The sequence below is a fragment of the Chiloscyllium punctatum genome, chromosome 33 (assembly GCF_047496795.1).
Source record: "Chiloscyllium punctatum isolate Juve2018m chromosome 33, sChiPun1.3, whole genome shotgun sequence".
NCBI classification, from domain to species: Eukaryota; Metazoa; Chordata; class Chondrichthyes; order Orectolobiformes; family Hemiscylliidae; genus Chiloscyllium; species Chiloscyllium punctatum.
In genome coordinates, this window is record NC_092771.1 from 13,284,281 (window position 1) to 13,303,743 (window position 19,463).

The window sequence follows — 19,463 nt, forward strand, 5'->3', positions numbered from 1 at the left end:
CCATACATGCGCCACCCTCTGTGTGAAAAGATTGCCCCTTAGGTCCATCTTATCTCTTTCCCCTCTCACCTTAACCTTATGCCCTCTAGTTTTGGACTCCCCTGTCTTGTGGAAAAGACCTTGACTATTTGCCCTCTACGTGAAAGAATTGAACCCATGCTCTTGACATCATGTTGCGTTCCAAGCCAGCCTTTCAGCCAACTGAGCTGGCAGAGGCAAGCTGCATTTTTGAGCCACTGAAGTCCATTTGGTGCAGGTACATTCATAGGGCTGTCATGGAGGGAGTTCCAGGATTTTGACCTGGTGACACTGGAGGAATGATGATAATTTTTCCAATTAGAATGGTGAGTGGCTTAGAAGGGAACTTGCAGCAAGTGGTGTTCCCATGTATCTGCTGCCCTTGTCCCTCTTAGTTAAAAATCACCAGGTTATAGTCCAACAGGTTTATTTGGAAGTGCTAGGTTGTCCCTCTGAGGGCACAGGTTGTGCGTTTGGAAGGTGCTGCCTAAGGAGCCTTCTGCAGTGTAGATGGTGCACACTAGTGTGACATGCATTGGTGTACACAGGATGGAGTGAATATACAAAGGCATCATTTTATTCTCTAGTTTTCTTCACTGCTGCTTGCTCCACTTAACCCCATTGCTGGTCACAGAGGCTCATCAACTTTGTTGCCTTTCTCAAACATGCCATGTTTAACTATACTGTTCATAATTATCCTTCCAGCAGATTGGGTTCGGCTGTTCAGATCAAAAGCCAATGCTCTCAACGCCAGAATCAATCTAGTGAACCTCTGCATCCCCTCAATCTGGTCCCATTTGCCAGCATTTGGCTCATATTCCATCTCCTCTGCACCCCCTCCAATGCCAGTACATCCTTTGCCAAGTAAGGAGAGTAAAACGATGCAGTACTCCAGGTGTGACTTCGCCAGCACCCTATACAACTGCAGCATAACCTCCCTGTTTTTAAACTCCATCCCTCTAGCAATGAAGAATTTTTAATGTAGAGTAATGCTAACAATGTGGGTTCAATTCTCACACCAAGTGAGGTTGCTATAAAGGTGTCTCTTTCTCAGTCTCTCTCTGTTGCTTGAGGTATGGTGTCCTCCAGGTCAAACCTCCACCAGTCTGCCCCACGCCCCAGTAAGGCTATGGCAACTTTACCCTACATCGGGATTTTGCAGCGGATATTTCTGTTGTAAGCTCTTTAGATCCATTTTCCCCACAGTCGTTCTCTCTCATGACAACTGAGGTTACAGCTTACGTCAGAGGCTGATCATAATGCTGTCGCAACACTTGCTTTTATGTATAATCCCCCGAGCAATAAACTCCACTGTTTTTGTACTCTGAAAGTCCTGCAAGGAAGAGGTGCCGTAAAAATGGTCGTCATGATTGTCTGTAAATGGAAAGGAATTGCAGTCTTCAAACAATCAGAACTATTTTGGCCAACTTAGTGCAAACATGCCGATTACAAACAATCAAAACCATCCCTAATAGGAGTAAATTACCTTATCACATTTACGTCATTCTGTCATTTCCATTACCCATCGATTTGTTTTAACAACTGTTTATATATTTTTATTTCAATCAGTTATTCCGTAGTTAAAGTCAGCCACAAGGGCTTTGTTGTAATTGATGGTGCACCTTCTATTCAGTTGTCGATGAAAGGTTATTTTCTTGCACAAGCCATTTGGTTCGTAGGTTAGTGGTTTCGCTGGGTTTGGACCACACACTTCTCAATCTTGCATCACTCCAAGTCCTACAGAGCTGAGAGAAGACCCTATTTAAATCCGACACTGCAGCGTTTATATAGTAATCAGAACGAATTGTTCAAAGGGGTGCATAAGGTGCACAATATGAATGGGACATCAACTGGAAAGAAAGGGATACTTGAGACAGGGTGATAACAGAGCAGGAGACAGGGTTCTCTTCACCTAGACCCTGTTCTTGTCTTTATTCTTTCCATCTGGGCAAAAGTAAGACTAATGAAAAATGGCACTGTGTGTCGTGAGGTAGATATTGCAAGAGTACAGCATTTGTTTGGGTCCTATGTCCAGTTTCTGTTCACATCTAATGAAGGCCCAGTTTCTTGATGGTGGGGCTTTGAAATCTCTGTGCTCCTCTGTTTCTGACTCTTGTGAAATCCCTGTTTTAATCATTCCACCATGGTCGGCCACACCATTAGCTGCTTGGGCCCAAAGCTCTGGAGTCCCCTCTCTCCATCTTCAAAACACTCGTTAAAACCTATCTCTTCAATCAAACTATTGGTCATCTGACTTAATTTCTCAGCATATGGCTCAGGATTGGACTTTGCTCATGCACCTGTGAAATGTCTTCGATGTTTTATTATATTAAAAGTAAGGTCACTGTAGTCTTACTGGACTATTGGGCTGCTCGCTCATAAGACGATAAGACATAGGAGCAGAAATTAGGCCATTCAGCCTATCGAGTCTGCTCGGCCATTCAATTATGGCTGATGAGTTTCTCAGTCGAGAGTGTGGTGCTGGAAAAGCACAGCAGGCCAGGCATGATGAAGGGCTTATGACCAAAAAGTCGATTCTCTTGCTCCTTGGATATTGCCTGACTTGCTGTGCTTTTCCAGCACCACATTCTCGACTCTGATCTCCAGCGTCTGCAGTCCTCACTTTCTCCTCCCTGATAAGTTTCTCAACCCCAGTCTCCTGCTTTCTACTTGTGACCCTTGATCTCCTTGACAATCTAGAACCTATCTTTCTACCTACCTTAATGACCTGGCCTCCACAGCCTTCTGTAGCAGTGAATTCCACAGATTCACCACTCTCTGGCTGAAGGAGTTTCTCCTTATCTCTGTTCTAAAGGGTCTTCCCTTTATTTATTCGAGAGAAACGACTGGTAGTTGTTAACCTGAGGTTATGTCTCAGACAAGAGAGAAGTTGAAAAGGGGCATCTTTCATAGTAACCTCAGCCAGTGTGGGAATTGAACCCATTGCTGTTTGTGCTACTCCACATTACAATCCAACTGAACTTTCCAAACTCAAAATATAATGCAGCGCCATAGATAAAGTAGTTGCTATAAATTGCATTGTATTAATGAAGGAGTGACTGTTTAGGAGTTCTCTGACAGGGAAATTGAAGAAGTCTCTGTGTAGTAAAGCAGATTGACAAAGCTGAAAGGATTATCGTGTTAACTGGAATTCATCGTGCTGAACATTTGCTACTGAGTTAGAGGGTTCAAGCCCCAATCCAGTGCAGGACCAAAGAAGTGCTGCATTATCAGAGGTGCCATCTTTCAGATAAAACTTTACATTGGGGCCCTACTTATAATCTGAGGAGGGCAAGAAAGGTTTCATGGAATGATTTTGCAAAATTGAGGTACTGATCCCAGGGTACCGACCAATATTTGTCTTTACTGCAAACATATACTCCCAAAAACCAGTTGCAAATATTCTCAAATTCTCCAGAACTTCCTCTAAATATTAACACCTGTCTAGAGTACACCTTCAAATATTAACTTTCTTTCAAATGCTTCCAGTTAACATTAGCATGCTCTTGTCAATTCCCTGTAAATATTAATTCTTTGCCAGGAATAGCCTTCTCTGAACTGCCACAGTTCTGTTGAGTAACTAAAGCAAACTCACTATCATTGATTGCTTAATGTTTGTCCCTGTAGGAAATCAATTTGTTCACATTTTAATAAATGAAAAATATTGTGAGAAAGCTGGGGTCTCAACTCAAGTTCCAATAAAGAGACTTCTCAGACTCAAAGCATTAATTGCTTCCCTGTCAACAGATGATGCCTGACCCATTGAGTTTGTCCAGAAACACAAACAGAAATTCCTGGAAAAGCTCAGCAAGTCTGGCAACATCTGCGGAGAGAAATCAGAGTTAATGTTTTCGGGTCCAGTGACCCTTCCTCAGAACAGGAGTTCCCAGCACTTTTGTGGGTTTTTTTTTCCAAATAATCTGGCTGAGTAACTTTTGTTATTTAATTCCTTCTAAACAGAACTGTTGACAAATTGATTGTAGATAGGAAGTCACTGATAGGTGTCTCATCCAGCCAGGTTTATCTGTGAACATTTCTTGAGTTAAAAATAACATGAAAACTGATCAAGACTTTCTCCGGCATTTTTTTGTGCTTGTTCCTGATTTCCAGCATCTGCAGTATTTTGCTTTTATCTATGCAGAATGAAAAATATTTGATTTGATTTATTATTGCCATGCGTACCTAAGTACAGTGAAAAGCTTTGTTTACAAGCAGTACAGGCAGGTCATAATAAGCAAGGACATACAGATCATAGGATGAAAAACATTTAGAAAGAGGTACAAAAGTTACATCACACAGGACTTGCTCTAGTCACAATCAACATTAGCACAGTCAGGATTATTTAAAGTCAGACAGTTCTAATGTCGATGTATAGCAATCTCCCTGAGGCAGGAACGAACCTGCTGATCTGGTTGGACCTTAAATTATAAATTACCTTTTGAAACATTGAGAGAAAATGTTAAAAATGCAACAAGGCGATGTCACCCATGGATTTATTGGCTGCCAATGTACCAAATGTACACATGGCGCAATGATGTCGGTGGCCACAGAATGAAATTCCAAAACATGGGCATGAGGAAAAGCTGTTCTATCACAAGGAGATGCAATAGAACTCCTACAGTGTGGAATCAGGCCATTTGGCCCAACAAGTCCACACCTACCCTCTCAAGAATAACCCACCTAGACCCATTCACCTACCCTTTTACTCTACATTTCCCCCTAATAATGCACCTAACCTACACATATCTGCACATTATGGGCAATTTAGTGTCGTCAATCCACCTAACCTACACATCTCTGCACACTATGGGTAATTTAGTGGTGGAGCCCCCACTCTCTCCTCTGAGCTCGCGCACACGGCTGGTTTCGGCTGGCGTGTGCTCTCACACCCTTTCATCTGCGAGGGTAATGCTCCGTCTGACCCATCGGTACCGGGGTGTCTCGCTTTGTGGTCAGACAAGAGGCTGAATTTCCTAAAAGGCAATTTAGTGTAGTCAATCCACCTAACCTGCACATCTTTGAACTGTGGGAGGAAACCCCAGAACACCCAGAGGAAACCCACACGGACAAGAGAAGAACTCAGTGGTTAGCACTGCTGCCTCACAGCACCAGGGTTCGATTCCAGCCTCAGACAACTGTCTGTGTGAAGTGTGCACATTCTCCCCGTGTCTGCGTGGGTTTGCTCCAGTTTCCTCCCACAGTCACAAAGATGTACGGGTCAGGTGAATTGGTCGTGCTAAATTGCCCATAGTGTCAGGTGCATTAGTCAGAGGAAAATGGGTCTGGGTGGGCTCCTCTTCGGAGGGTCGGTGTGGACTGGTTGGGCCGAAGGGCCTGTTTCCATACTGTAGGGAATCTAATTTAAGAACGTACAAGCTCTACACAGACAGTTACCCGAGGTTGGAATTGAACCCAGGTCCCTGGTACTGTGAGGGTGCAGTGCTAACCACTGAGCCACTGTGCTGCAATAGTCTAGGTTCAAACCCCATGTGTCTCAATGCTCACATTATTGGAACATTACAACATAAGAACTTGGAGGAGCAAATTTCTGCAGATGCTGGAATCGTTACTGAAAAGAAAAAAAAGTGCTGGATATCACAGTGGGTCAGGCAACATTCCTGGAGAGAGAGAGCAGGTTAATGTTTCAAGTCTGGATGACTCCTCATCACAGCTTTGATGAAAAACACTGGCCTGCTCTCTCCAGGGATGCTGCCTGACTTGCTGTGATAAAAACTTGTTACCGTTGAGACTGCTTTAATATTTGACACAATCATGGCTGATCTCATCTCGGCCTCAACACCACTTTCCTACCCTCTCCTCATGACCCTTGAGCCCATTACTAATTTTAAAAAAGTCTATCTCCTCCTTAAATTTATTCAATATCCCAGCATCTGCCACACCCTGGGTAGTGCATTCCACAGATTCACAACCCTTTAAGAGGTGTAACTTCTCCTTATCGCTAAATCTGCTACCCCTTATCCTAACATGATGACCTTGCATTAGACAATGGAAACACCAATAATTATGATCACCAAATCAACTTGTGATGAGAGCCATTTCAAGTCATAGAGATACACAGCACCGAAACAGACCCTTCAGTTCAACTCATCCATACTGACTAGGTATCTGAAATTAATCTAGTCCCATTTGGCTCTTATCCCTCTAAACCTTTCCTATTCATTCCCCATCCAAATGTTGTAATTGTACCAGTCCCCACCACTTCCTCTGACAGCTCGTTCCATACACGCACCACCTTCTGCGTGAAAAGTTTGCCCCTTAGGTCCCTTTTAATTTTTTCCCCTTTCACCTTAAACCTGTGCCCTCTCGTTTTGGACTCCCCTACTCTGGGGAAAAGACCCTGACTATTCACCCTATTCACCTCCATGATTTTATAAACTTCTGTAAGGTCACCCCTCAACCTCTGATGTTCCAGGGACCAAGCCTATTCAGACTCTCTAAAGCTCAAACCCTCAAATCATGGGAACAGCCTTGTAGATCTTTTCTGAATCTTTTAACAACAGCATTTATTAAGATTTTCTTTTACAGAAACCCATGTGAGTCAGTCTGGCAGAAAAGGGGGCCATGGAATCATGGGGCCATTGATCATTTGCACCACATGAATAACTCTCTGCAGAATCCACTGACAGGAGGGAAGTGGGGCTAATTATTTACTTACCAATTTGAAGAACCGAGCCAAATCATCACAATTAATGAATTAGCTTTATTGTCTCAAATGGGTGCAGTGAGAAGTGTGCAAGTTGCCACTTATAGCACCATCTTAAATACAAAGTTCCCCAGGCACAACTTGTTTAGTTACAGTTCTTGGAAAAAACAGAGAAGTTAGAAAAGTCCAGCATTACAGATTCAGGAATAAATTATAGAATGGAGGGAAAAAGTACAGAGAAGACAAGAGAAGAGGAGGAAAAGAAGAGAAGAAAGGGATGAATTGGAGCGGATGGAGCTGACAAACTCCAGTGGAACTGTCCCCTGCTCTGCCACCATCTCGGGGATAACTTTCTATCGACTGGAGCAACATTGAAACCGACCGCTGCAAGGAACAAGCCAATCGTATCCGTCACCACCAATCCTCAGTTAGCCAGGTGAATTATTGGGCCTGCAATGTTTGCAACTTGTGGCTGAACTTACAGGACTTTTTTAATTCAGAAAACTTCATTGCATGTTATTTCTTTTGTCATCACCTTTTTCTTTTTGATTTGATTAGAATAGATTCCCTACAGAGTGGAAACAGGCCCTTTTGGCCCACACCGACCCTCTGAAGAGTAACCCACCCAGACCCACTTCCCTCTGACTAATGCACCTAACACTATGGGCAATTTAGCATGGCCAATCCACCAAACCTGCACATCTTTGGTTTGTGGAAGGAAACCGGAGCACTTGGAGGATACCTACACAGACAGGGGGAAGATGTGCAAACTCCCCACACGCACACAGTCGCCCGAGGCTGGAATCAGACTTGGGTCTCTGGTGCTGTGAGGCAGCAGTGCTAACCACTCTTATGTGCATATGTCTCATATGCAAGTGTGAGTAGGTGCTGTGGGAAATATGTTCGGGTGTTTAGAAATAAAGATACATTCTTTCTTTCTAAAAACATCTAATGAGAAGACCTGTCTTGTATTTGTTCCTTTGAGTCACAGCACCCGAGGGTTCAAAATTTCATTTTTAAATGCATGTTTCTGTGGTTGGTTAAGAGGTGGAAGGAAGAGGGAATCATCCTACTATCCCTTCCCTGTCTGGAATATAGGTTTTTAAGTCAGTGAAAAACTGAATAATGTACTGAAAACAAAAAATGTTGGAAATCACAGTGGGTCAAGCAGTATCCATAGAGACAGAGCAAGCTAACATTTTGGATCTGGATGATTCTCCATTAGAACTGTCACAGTGTTAGGCACATTATCACCCACAGGGAATTCACCTCTTCATAAATTGCTAATGCATAGGTAACAATTGGTCAGTGCGTTAAGTATAGGGGTTGAGAGGTCATGTTATGGCTGTACAGGACATTGGTTAGGCCACTTTTGGAATACTGTGCAGTTCTGGTCTCCTTGCTGTAGGGAGGATGTGGTAAAACATGAAAGGGTTGAGAAAAGGATGCTGCCAGGGTTGGAGGTTTGGAGCTATAGAGAGAGGCTGAATAGGTTGGGGCTATGTTCCCTGCAGTGGCAGAAGCTGAGGGGTGACATTATAGAGGTTTATAAAATTATGAGGGGCATGGATAGGGTGAATAGTTAAGGTCTTTCCCCTGGGGTGGGTAAGTCCAGAACCAGAGGACATAAGTTTGAGGTGAGAGGGGAAACATTTAAAAGAGACCTAAGGGGCAATTTTTTCACACAGAGGGTGGTGCATGCTTGGAATGAGCTGCCAAGGGAAGTGGTGGAGGCTGGTACAATTACAACATTTAAAAGGCATCTGGATGGGCGTATGAATAGGAAGGGTTTAGAAGCATATGGACTACATGCTGGCAAATGGAATGAGATTAATGTGAATAGGAAGGGTTTAGAGGGATATGGACTGAGTTGGCAAATTGGACTAGATTAATCTTGGATATCTGGTCGGCATGGACGAGTCAGACCAAAGGGTCTGTTTCCATGCTGTACATCTCTATGACTATATAGGAAAAGAAGGAAAACTTGCATTTATCCAACTGTGCTGGATATCAGTTTATAGCATTTTTGAAGTGTAGTTATCATTATAATGCAGAAACAAATTACTGCAGACAGCAAAGTCCTCCAGAGTACACTACCATCTGCCCAGTACCTCCTTGCTGTTACTACTAAAGCCAACATGACGGTGAAGCAAATTGATTATTATTGTTCTGCCAGCAGTGCCAATTTAAACATCAAGAATAAAACCAAGTTCTGGAAGAGACCAAGAGGATGGCTCGCATTCCAAAAAGTCAAGGAAGAAATGCATCTGTCAGCAATCTGCTCAGAAAACAATTGATTCATCAACTGGAGAAGGGCAGAAAGAGCCAAAAACAACATTCGAGATCATCAATTAATCAAGGGCATTATTTGTTAATGTAGAAGTTTCGAGGCTCTACAGACAATCATATCATAACTCAGGGGTAATTCAAAGAACCAGGTCATAAATATGCGTAAACAAGAAAAAAAAATGGACTGCGGATGCTGCAAATCAGAAACAAAAACAAAAATTACCAGAGAAACTCAGCAGGTCTGGCAACCTCTGTAAACATAAATCAGAGTTAATGTTTTAGGTCCAATGACCTTTATTCAGAACCCATTCTTCATGCAAATGGATGGAGAGCATTGAATTATAGATAATTCTGCTTTGCAACTGGAAGGTAAGAAATGATTTGTACTCGGATTTATACAGAATCTGAAACGATTGCACACTTCCGATGTTCAAAATTAATTAACTTTAGTGGGTGTTTTGTTGTCATGGGCTTGAGTAGCACTATTGCAATCTCTGTGTATTTTGTCATGTGTAGGATTGCGGTAGCATTAACACTGTTACAGTGAATTACTTTTAGAAGTTTTAGTGACCAGAGATTGAACGTAAAGGAGCTATAACTGCAGCTTGTAAATAAATGCCATGATCTATATCAGTAACAGGAGCTGATTGAAACAATTGATATGTGGTCAGCTAATGATTGTTGAGGTAATGTCTCTAAATTATGCATTTGAGCCAATGTGCAGGTAAGCCAGCAGTACAAACATACAGTTCCCCACCCATTCGTGACACACCCACCCACGAATGTGAATCATAGCAGCCCTACAGAGTGGAAGCAGGCCATTCAGCCCATCAAGACCACACTCACTCTCTGGTGACCCTCTCCCTCTCTATAATCCTGCATTTCCCATGGCTAAACCACTACAGGCCATTCTGTTGTAACACACATTACGTCAATGCAAATTTGCTCGAAGGCGATTGACGAATAGGGGATGCTGTTTCTAACTTTTAAAACAGGTGTTGGCTATAACGCAACTGCATCATCAATATCTTAAGTGCCATTTTTATGTAGCGAAGGTTTGTACAAGAACACAATCATTGTGTTATTGGAAGGACTGCCTGGACAGGGCAATTTCCCACAGCCTGTGCACCTGACCTGTACATCTTTGGACTGTGGTAGGAAATCGGAGCACCCGGAGGAAACCCATAAAAACACAGGGAGAACGTGAAAACCTATTTCAAGTGTGAAATCAAACCTCGCTCTATGAGGCAGTAGTGCTGACCACTGAGCTACCATGCTACCCACAGTGTCTCCATTTACTCACATGTTTTGTCCTGATTTGATGATAACAACTGAAGCCACTGTTTATTTAGCTTGGTGCTGATTATGTTAGTTTGCTCTTATGAAGATACAAGATGACATGGTACTGCATCAAAGAAAGGCAATAGAGTTCTCCCCCTGACATCCAGGGATAACAACGGTCCCTTAATTGACACGACTCGATTCAGTAACTTGTCCATTGTCAGATCAGATGGGAAGGTAGGAGTTGTCTATTCACATGGCTGATGTCCAAACTCTGTCGAGAGCCCTGCTTTTGCCCGATAGCCCTTAATAATTATGGATAATGACAATCTATTGGTCTTACATTTAAAATTGATTTAACATCACTAATTTTCAAAAGAGAGTTCCAGACCACCACTGAGCTTTGTGGATGGGAATTTTTCCTGACTTTGATCTTGAAAGAACAAGAAGCAAGAGTAGGCCACTTGGCCCTTCAACCCTCCTGCCCCATTCGACAAGATCATGATTTTACCCTCAACTCTTCTGTCCTGCATATCCCCATTAATCTTTCATAACCTTGGTCATCAAGAATTTATCTACCCCTGCCCTAAGACTATTTAAAGATTTCACTCCTTTATGGGGAAGGGAATCCCAAAGGCTCTCACCTCTCTGAGAGCTTCCTCATCTCTGTCTTAAATTCGGTGACACTTTGTTCTTAAACAATTTCGTTCTAGATTCTCCCACAAGAGGAAACATCCATTCCACATCCTCCTGGTCATGTCCCCTCAGGATCTTCTATGTTTCAACTAAATCACCTCTGATTCTTCAAAACTCATTCTGATTCTTAAAAACAAGCCCAATGTCACCAAGCAATCCATTCTTATATGGTTCTAATTTTTAGAGCAGCAGTTTTTAGGGTGGCAAGGTGACTCACTGGTTAGCACTGCTGCTTCACAGCACCAGGGACCTGGGTTCAAATCCAACCTTGGGTGACTGTCTGTGTGGAGTTTGCACATTCTCTCTGGAGCTAATCTAGTTTCCTCCCACAGTCCAAAGATGTGCAGGTTAGGTGGATTGGCCATGAGGAAATGTAGGGTGACAGGGATAGAGTAGGCTTTGGATGGGGTGCTCTTTGGAGGATTGGGATGGATGGAATGGTCTGCTTCTATACTGTAGGGATTCTATTCGATGTTTCTGTGATTATGCTCTGTACCTACTCTTCAATGCACCAACTGGCTGAAATTCTCAGTTCAGTCTTTCCTAGTAAGTACATCCATTCATTTCCAAGATCATCCTTGTGTATCTGTTCTTTTTTCCCACATCTTCCCTAATGACTCTGTATCTACGGCGGCACGGTGGCACAGTGGTTAGCACTGCTGCCTCACAGCACCAGAGACCTGGGTTCAATTCCCGCCTCAGGCGACTGACTGTGTGGAGTTTGCACATTCTCCCCGTGTCTGCGTGGGTTTCCTCCAGGTGCTCCGGTTTTCTCCCACAGTCCAAAGATGTGCAGGTCAGGGGAATTGGCCACGCTAAATTGCCCGTAGTGTTAGGTAAGGGGTAAATGTAGGGGTATGGGTGGGTTACGCTTCGGCGGGGCGGTGTGGACTTGTTGGGCCGAAGGGCCTGTTTCCACACTGTAAATAATCTAATCTAATCTAATCTATTATATAAGATGGAGACCAGAACTGACCAGACAGCGAAAAGGTGCAGCCAGGAGCAAATATACATTTAAGCTGAGCAAGACCCGATTAACTGCTTATAAAGCATTGACTTCAAGCTGTTTAATAGGTTAACATACTGGAGCAATGAAGGTACAGCAGTCAGTTGGACAGAGAAGTTACACTTTTACACTTTAGTTTGCAAAACTAATGTCATTTAAAAAAATACCTTGCAAGAACTGTAACAAACACTACATTGGACAAACAGGCAGAAAAACTAGCCACCAGGATACATGAACACCAACTAGCCACAAAAAGACATGACCCACTCTCAATAGTATCCTTACATACAGATAAGGAAGGACACCATTTCAATTGGGACAACACATCCATCTTAGGCCAAGCCAGAGACACGCACGAGAATTCCTAGAAGAATAGCATTCCAACTGGAATTCTATCAACAAACACATTGACTTGGATCCCATTTACCACGCCCTGAGAAAAATAACCGGAAATGATGTCACCACAGGAAATGACATAATCAACCCAAGGAAACCCAAACACATAAATAGAAAGCAGGCTACACCATTGTGTGCTTCATCCGGAGGCTCACTGAAGATGTTATCTAGTAAGATTATTCTTAAATTTAAAAAGTTACCATTGTTCCACTGAACCATGAGGCTCCTGTCTCATCAGAGGGAAGCAACTGATGGTGGTTTAGCCTGAGGGTCACCACACTACGGGTGAAGGGAGAGGTTGAGAAGGTGGGGACCTTCATGAAACATCTGAAAATGAACTTTCCAGTGCAACGAGCAAACCTATATCCATTCCATAATAATGTTATCGTTTGCTGTCATTAAACAATAACTTCCTACGGCTTATCTTTAAACAAGGGGGATTGTGGCTTGAATGGTTAGTTTGTGATGCAGAGTGATGCCAACAGCCTGGGTTCAATTCCCCGCACTGGCTGAGGTTAACCTGAAGGTCCCCACCTTCTCAACCTCTCCCCTCACCTGTAGTGTGGTGACCCTCAGGCTAAACCACCATCAGTTGCTTCTCTCTGATGAGACAGGAGCCTCATGGTTCAGTGGAACAATGGTGACTTCTTACATTTAAGAATAATCTTACCCTTGTTACATTTCTCCTTCCTTGAAAGGGTTGTTCCCTTCCTAGTGCTCAGGCTACTCAGCAGAGGATCCGTTATCTTGACAAGTGAGCATAACGGAGAAGATGAATCAAGTCTAACATTCATATATGCCCTTTGTCCAGCAGCTTGTGGGATCACAGCCTCGGGTGTCTGTCTGTGTGGAGTTTGCACATTCTCCCCATGTCTGTGTGGGTTTCCTCCAGGTGCTCCCCTTTCCTCCCAGAGTCCAAAGACTTGCAAGTTTAGTGGATTGTCCATGCTAAATTGCCCATAGTGCCCACGGATGTGTAGGTTAGGTACGTTAGCCATGGGAAATGCAGGGTTACAGGCATGGGATAGTGAGATGGGGATGGGTCTGGATGGGATGCTCTTTGGAAGGTCGGTGTGGAATCGTTGGGCCAAATGACCTGTTTCCACACTGCAGGGATTCTATGGAAAGTGTTAGAAATAAGCTCAAGTCTGAAGACAGTTCTTGCCTTCTCTTTGATCAGTCTGTCTTGGATCTAAACTCCTCAGTGTTGGCATTAAACCACATAACAAAAGAAATTTCCTTCACAGTTTTTAACTTGAACCACACAATATCTTGTTCCAAAAAGAAAAAAGCCAGAACTTCAGAAACCTTTCCTTGGAATTTAGCTTCTGACAGCTGCCTCTGTTTTTACAATAATCGATGGGAACAATTGGAAAAACATGTCTTTCTGAATAGAGTCTATTTTTAGAAAGCCATTCTCGTATCCCTTAATGCTTGATATTTCCATCTCACAAAGGTGTGTGCTTTCTGTAACTAATTACTAATTATCCTCTGACATTTCCTTCATTCATTTCTCTAAAAGACTCTCGCTCCAATAAGGGGTGAAATGTATAAAAGCACACTAATTTTACCATAAGGCTCACGTCAAAGCCGCTAAAACAAAGCCTCCAAATTTGAAATTAGCCTCTACGTTCAGAGAATAGTGTTTTTTACTGCCAGCTTATGGTTTGGAATGCATTGCCTGAAAGACACCATTTAATAGCAGTATGCAAGAGGGAAGGTACCGATGAAATGGTAACATCACTGAACAGGAAATCCAGAACCCCAGGCTAATGTTCTGGAGACCTGGGTTCCGAAACTCACTATAACTGATGGTGAAGTTTGAATTCAGTTTAAAAACTGAGGAATAAAAATCTGGCCTCACGACATCCATCTAACCAATTGCTGTAAAAACCCATCTGGTTCAGTAACGTTCTCTAAGGAAGGAAATCAGCAATCCTTACCTAATCATACAGCAGAGAAGAGACCCTTCCATGCAATGAGTCTGCCCTTTCTGCATCTATCCACACTCATTCAGTGTTCCACCCATACCCTTGAACGTTATGACATTTCAAATGCTCATCTATGGATTTATTTTTTTAAAGATTGTGAAGTTTCCGAACTCTTATTCTCTTGATTCATGATTCCCTTCACCTTCTCTTGTGGTATGATTTTTTTTCTCAAATCCCCTCTGTTACAATTATGCCCTCTAATTACCCTTTAATTAAGGGGATCAGTTTCCAGTCCACACTGTGCCTGCCCTCACACACACCGCTATCAGGTCCCCTCTCAACTTTCTCTGCTACAATAAAAACTGATCTGAGTTTATCCAGCCTTTCTCCAAAGCTAAAATGTTCCATCCCAGGCAACATCCTGGTGAATTTCCTCTGCACCCACCCCAGTGCAATCACATCTCCCTATAGTTTGGTGACCAGAACTGCACACAGTACTCCAACTGTGGGATAACTAGAGTTTTGTAGAGCTGCATTATCACTTCCATTCTCTTATAATCTAAAACTTCATATGACTCTGGACCCACAGCTATGTGCTTGTCTCTTAACTACCCTCTGGACAATTAGAGATTGGCAATAAATGCTGGCCTGGCCAGGCATGCACATATCCATGACTTAATAGTTTTTTGAAAAAGGATTGGGTTCACTCAGCAGACTGGTGGAGAGAGGGCAGGGGAGTGGGATAAATAAGGTAACATTTTCAAAGAGCTGGCACAGATGCACATGATGGGCTGAATGACATCTTTCTATGCTATATTGTTCCACGCCACATTGTAATCTGCTACAGTCCGAGTGAATGTAAAGCGAGGTTCTCACTTTTCTATAGCTGGTGATCTTAATGTGGGGAGTCAGGTCGCTGTGGTCACACTGGGTTAGGACACAGAAAATTGGACTGGCTAAAATTGCTGTGGCCAATCCATCAATTCCTGCAGAGGAAGCCAGAGCACCTGGAGGAAACTCACGCAGACATGGGGAGAATGTGCAAACTCCACACAGCCAGTCACATGAGGCTGGAATCGAACCCAGGTCCCATGAAGCAGCAGTGCTAACCACTGAGCCACCAGGCTGCCTATTGTTACAGAGCAGACAACATCCCTTCAGCCCATCGTGTCTAAACCGGCTGCCTGAATGAACATCTCACCTTGGGCCACTTTCCTGCTGTAACCCTTCACATTGCTCCTTTTCATGTAACCATCTGATTCTCTTTTGGCTCGATTGACCCTGCCTTCACCATGAAGGAACTCAATGAACCAGACTCGACTTCTGTCTGGGAAAGTGAAATCCACCGATTACTGACTTGGAGAAACGAATTCTTGTCACCTCAGTCTCAAATAGGAGACCCGAATTTTTAAACAATGTCTCCTAGTTCTAGACTGTCCCAAAATGGGAAACATCCTGTCAACATCTGTCCTGTCAACCCCCATTCAGCATCTTTTATGGTTCACTCAGAACATCTCTCATTCTTCCTAACTCCAGTACTGATAAGCCCAACCTCCTTAATCTCTGGTCATAAATTAACTCTTAAATGCCAGGAAACAATTGCCTAAACCCTGTATAAATTGCTTCCAATGCAATTATATTCTTCCTTAAATAACGAGAGCAAAACTGTGAACAATATTCCAGATGTGGTCTCATCAAAGTTCTGGATTGCTGTAGCAGCACTTCCCTATGTTTACACTCAAGTCCCCTTGCAATAAATGCCAACGTTCTCGTTTCCTTTCTGATCACTTGCTGCATGTTAAAGTATTATGTATCAAGCCACCCAGACACATGATTTTTAAAATTGACATATTATTAGTTTTACATGTTTCTTAATGCCATTCCTGAAAATACCATTGATCTTTTGGAGATTGCATGCTTGTAATGGACACTTAGCACGACGTCCCTCCCTTTCGCCATCAGAGATATCAGCCCCCTTCCTTCAAACCCACATTTTCCTTTCAAATGCTGATGGTTAAATTTATTCCAACTCTTAATGCATAGCGTTTTTTTAATGTCCAGAAATTGGCACCTGGTAATCATGGAATCAGAGTCATGCAGCATGGAAACAGACCCTTCAGTCCTACTTGTCCACGGAGTTCGGGTATTCCAAACTTAACCAGTCCCATTTGCTTTTGTTGGCCCATATCTCTCCAAATCCTTGCTTTTCATATACCCATGCACATGCCTTTTAAATGTTGTAATTGTACCAGCCTCCATCACTTCCTCTGGCAGCTCATTCCAGACACGCACCACCTTCTGTGTGAAAAAGTTACCCCTCAGGTCCCTTTTAAATCCTTCCCCTTCACCTTAACCTATGCCCTCTAGTTTTGGATCTTTTACGGTGGGAAAAAAAGACTTTGGCTACTCAACCTAGCCATGCCCCTCGTGATTTTATAAACCTCTATAAGGTCACCCCTCAGCCTCTGACACCCCAGCCTATACAGCGTCTCCCTGTAGCTCAAACCCTCTGACCGTGGCCACATTCTTGTGAATCTTTTCTGAACCCTTTCAAGTTTCACAACAGCTATCCTGTAGCAGGTCAAATGCCTTTGTTCAAACAGGAAATTTTCACCTTAAGTTAAGGTGAATGACAACAGCAAAAAAAACTAAGCCAAATGGGTGTAAGAGTTAAATACAATGCCTAAGTAAAAAAGGATGTCAGTGAAAGAGTTAAACACTGCACTTCTATGAAAAAAAGTCACCTCTGAGATGCAGGCTTAAAAGCTATTACTAGAAATATAATGCATAATTTACTGAGTCTTGTAATTCTGCTCAAATATGCAAAGTTAAATATGCAGGACTTTGCAACAGATATTGTGAAGCAGCAGATAGATTATTATGGAGGACACACAATTGGTTAATAATTATGCATACATTCCACATAGTCGCTACTGCAGAAAGCGATGTCCCTATACACATGAACTGCAGCTAACATGTGTTTAAACTCAAATAAGTTATGGAAATTCTAGCTTGTTGTCGGTCCCAAGCTGTCATTACAAATCTGTCAGAATTTTAAAATTCAGTTGTTTCAGTTAAGGCACATGCCAGCAGAAATCTAAGTTCAGGTACTTACTCATCATTGATGCAAAGGAGCTGCTGCAATTAAACTGAACTTCAATCTTCCAGCTTTCAATTGAGCAGGAGTTGATGCAATGTAAAAGGAAAAGTCGCAGTCTCAGCGAAGGCTTGGGTGGGGTGGGGTAACCAGTCCATGGAGACATCCACCTCTGCTTCCCTGAGTAAATGTATCTTTGCTGTATCAGAGGCAAACTCAAAAGAAGCGAGTGCCTCCGATCACCATGGTGTTGTGGCCTGACTGTGTCCAATTGATTTTCATTCAGTGGCTTTTTACAGCAGGGATTTGGAGAAACCTGTGGGAGGTTTAGATAAACAGCAAAGTATGATTCACCCTCTCCCCGACCCATTCTCTCCTTTGCTCAGAGGAAACACTCCGAGGGGAAAAGTAGGGGCCAGAAAGTAGAAGAGGAAGCAGCTTCTCTACCACATTCACTTATCCCTCCTAGGAATGAATTTTCTAACCTCAATTCATCACACCTTTATCTCCTGCCCCTTTGCAGAAGGCTGTCTACAAAGGGTTTCAGCTTGGTACGCTGGTCCAAGAGGTGTTTGTTAATCAGGTGGCTTTGGACTCTTTGTAGAAAAAGGTAGCCTGAGGCTGCGCATAAAATAGAAAATGATGGATATACAAAACAGGGATGAAAGCATTCGAAAAGGAAGTGTGTTAGAATTACAGTTCATATAAAGTGGGCTGCATTGGAATTTGGAATTCTAACTTTGTCTTTCCTTTCGCTGCACATTCAGATTTTCATTTCAATCTCCACAGGGTGTATGTTGGGTAAAGAAGTCGAGATAGACCCAGTGTCCTTCCTCTTCACACATAACTTATATTCCACCAGACACCTCATTGTTGTCAGGTATTGAGAGAAGTGGTTAACGCGCTGTGTCCTAGAATCCCCACAGTGTGGCGCAGGCCATTTGGCCCATTGAGGCCACGCCCACACTCCGAAGAGCATCCCCCCAGACCCACCCTCCACCTGTATTCCCATGGCTAACCCACCCAGTCTGCATACTGTGGACAATTTAGCATGGCTAATCCACCTGACCTGCACATCTTTGGACTATGGAAGGAAACTAGAGCACTCAGAGGGAACCCATGCAGAAATAGGAGAGAATGTGCAAAGTCTATACAGTCGCCTGAGGGTGGAATTGAACCCATGTCCCTGCTGCTGTGAGGCAGCAGTGCTAACTACTGAGCCACCATGCTGCCCCTACATGTGTTCTATAGACCAGTCTTCCCCCCAGCCTGCATGTATACACTTGCGTGTATATACATATGTGTGTGTATATATATATATATATATATATCTACTCAACAACACATACTAGTACACACCTTTGTGCACACATGCATCTACAAGTATACATGCTCAATCCTGTACAAATGCACATGCACACAAATATGCCCACAAATGTATGCACAAACATGTTTACACATGCACACAAGTCATTATAAAGGACAATATATTGCAAAGCTGGAGATCAGGAACAAGCACAGAGACTACTGGAGAAACTCAGCAGGTCCAGCATCATCTGTGGAGACAGAAACAGATATAATGTCTTGAGTCCATCATAGTTCTTCAGAACTCAGAATTCTAAACAGTCAAAATATTAAAGACTTAACTAACGTTACAGTTAGAGGTTTGAAATATGCAATTCCAAACAAAACGTTTCTTATGCAATTTTTCCCCACCCAGTGTTCCTGAAACCTGATTCTGAAGAATTTTCTTAACTTAATTGTTGACAAATTTACCATCAAGTAATTTGTCTAAACTGCTAAATGGCAAGGCTTAACTTTGTTTCAGTCTAAGTTTTTCTTTAAACATTTTCCCCTCAAGAATTAGATCGGCTTTGAGTATCTAGTAATCTGCTTCTTTTTGTGGGTGCTTGTTCCCTGCAGGTGGATGTTTTACTGCTCCCACTGTTTTTCCTTTACCTTTAAAAATTTACTTCCCCTATTACTGGCTGTTAAACAAAAGCGTTTTCTGACTTACGCTATCTTTTATTATTTCCTTGCACGCTTTATCTGTTCATAGTGTTCCCTTCTCAGGAGCTGTTCAGC

General features: G+C 42.9%; 1 protein-coding gene across 3 annotated transcripts in view; it reads right to left on the reverse strand.

The window, feature by feature from the left end:
• Window positions 1–17,555, reverse strand: part of LOC140458445 (synaptotagmin-11) — a 63,605-nt gene extending 46,050 nt beyond the window's left edge. For all 3 annotated transcript variants that reach the window (XM_072553022.1, XM_072553025.1, XM_072553023.1), the window contains exon 1: window positions 17,397–17,555. In XM_072553022.1, the coding sequence (XP_072409123.1) occupies window positions 17,397–17,544 (148 nt within the window). In that variant the 5' untranslated portion in view covers window positions 17,545–17,555. The remainder of the gene's footprint in view (window positions 1–17,396) is intronic.
• Window positions 17,556–19,463: the final 1,908 nt, after the last annotated feature.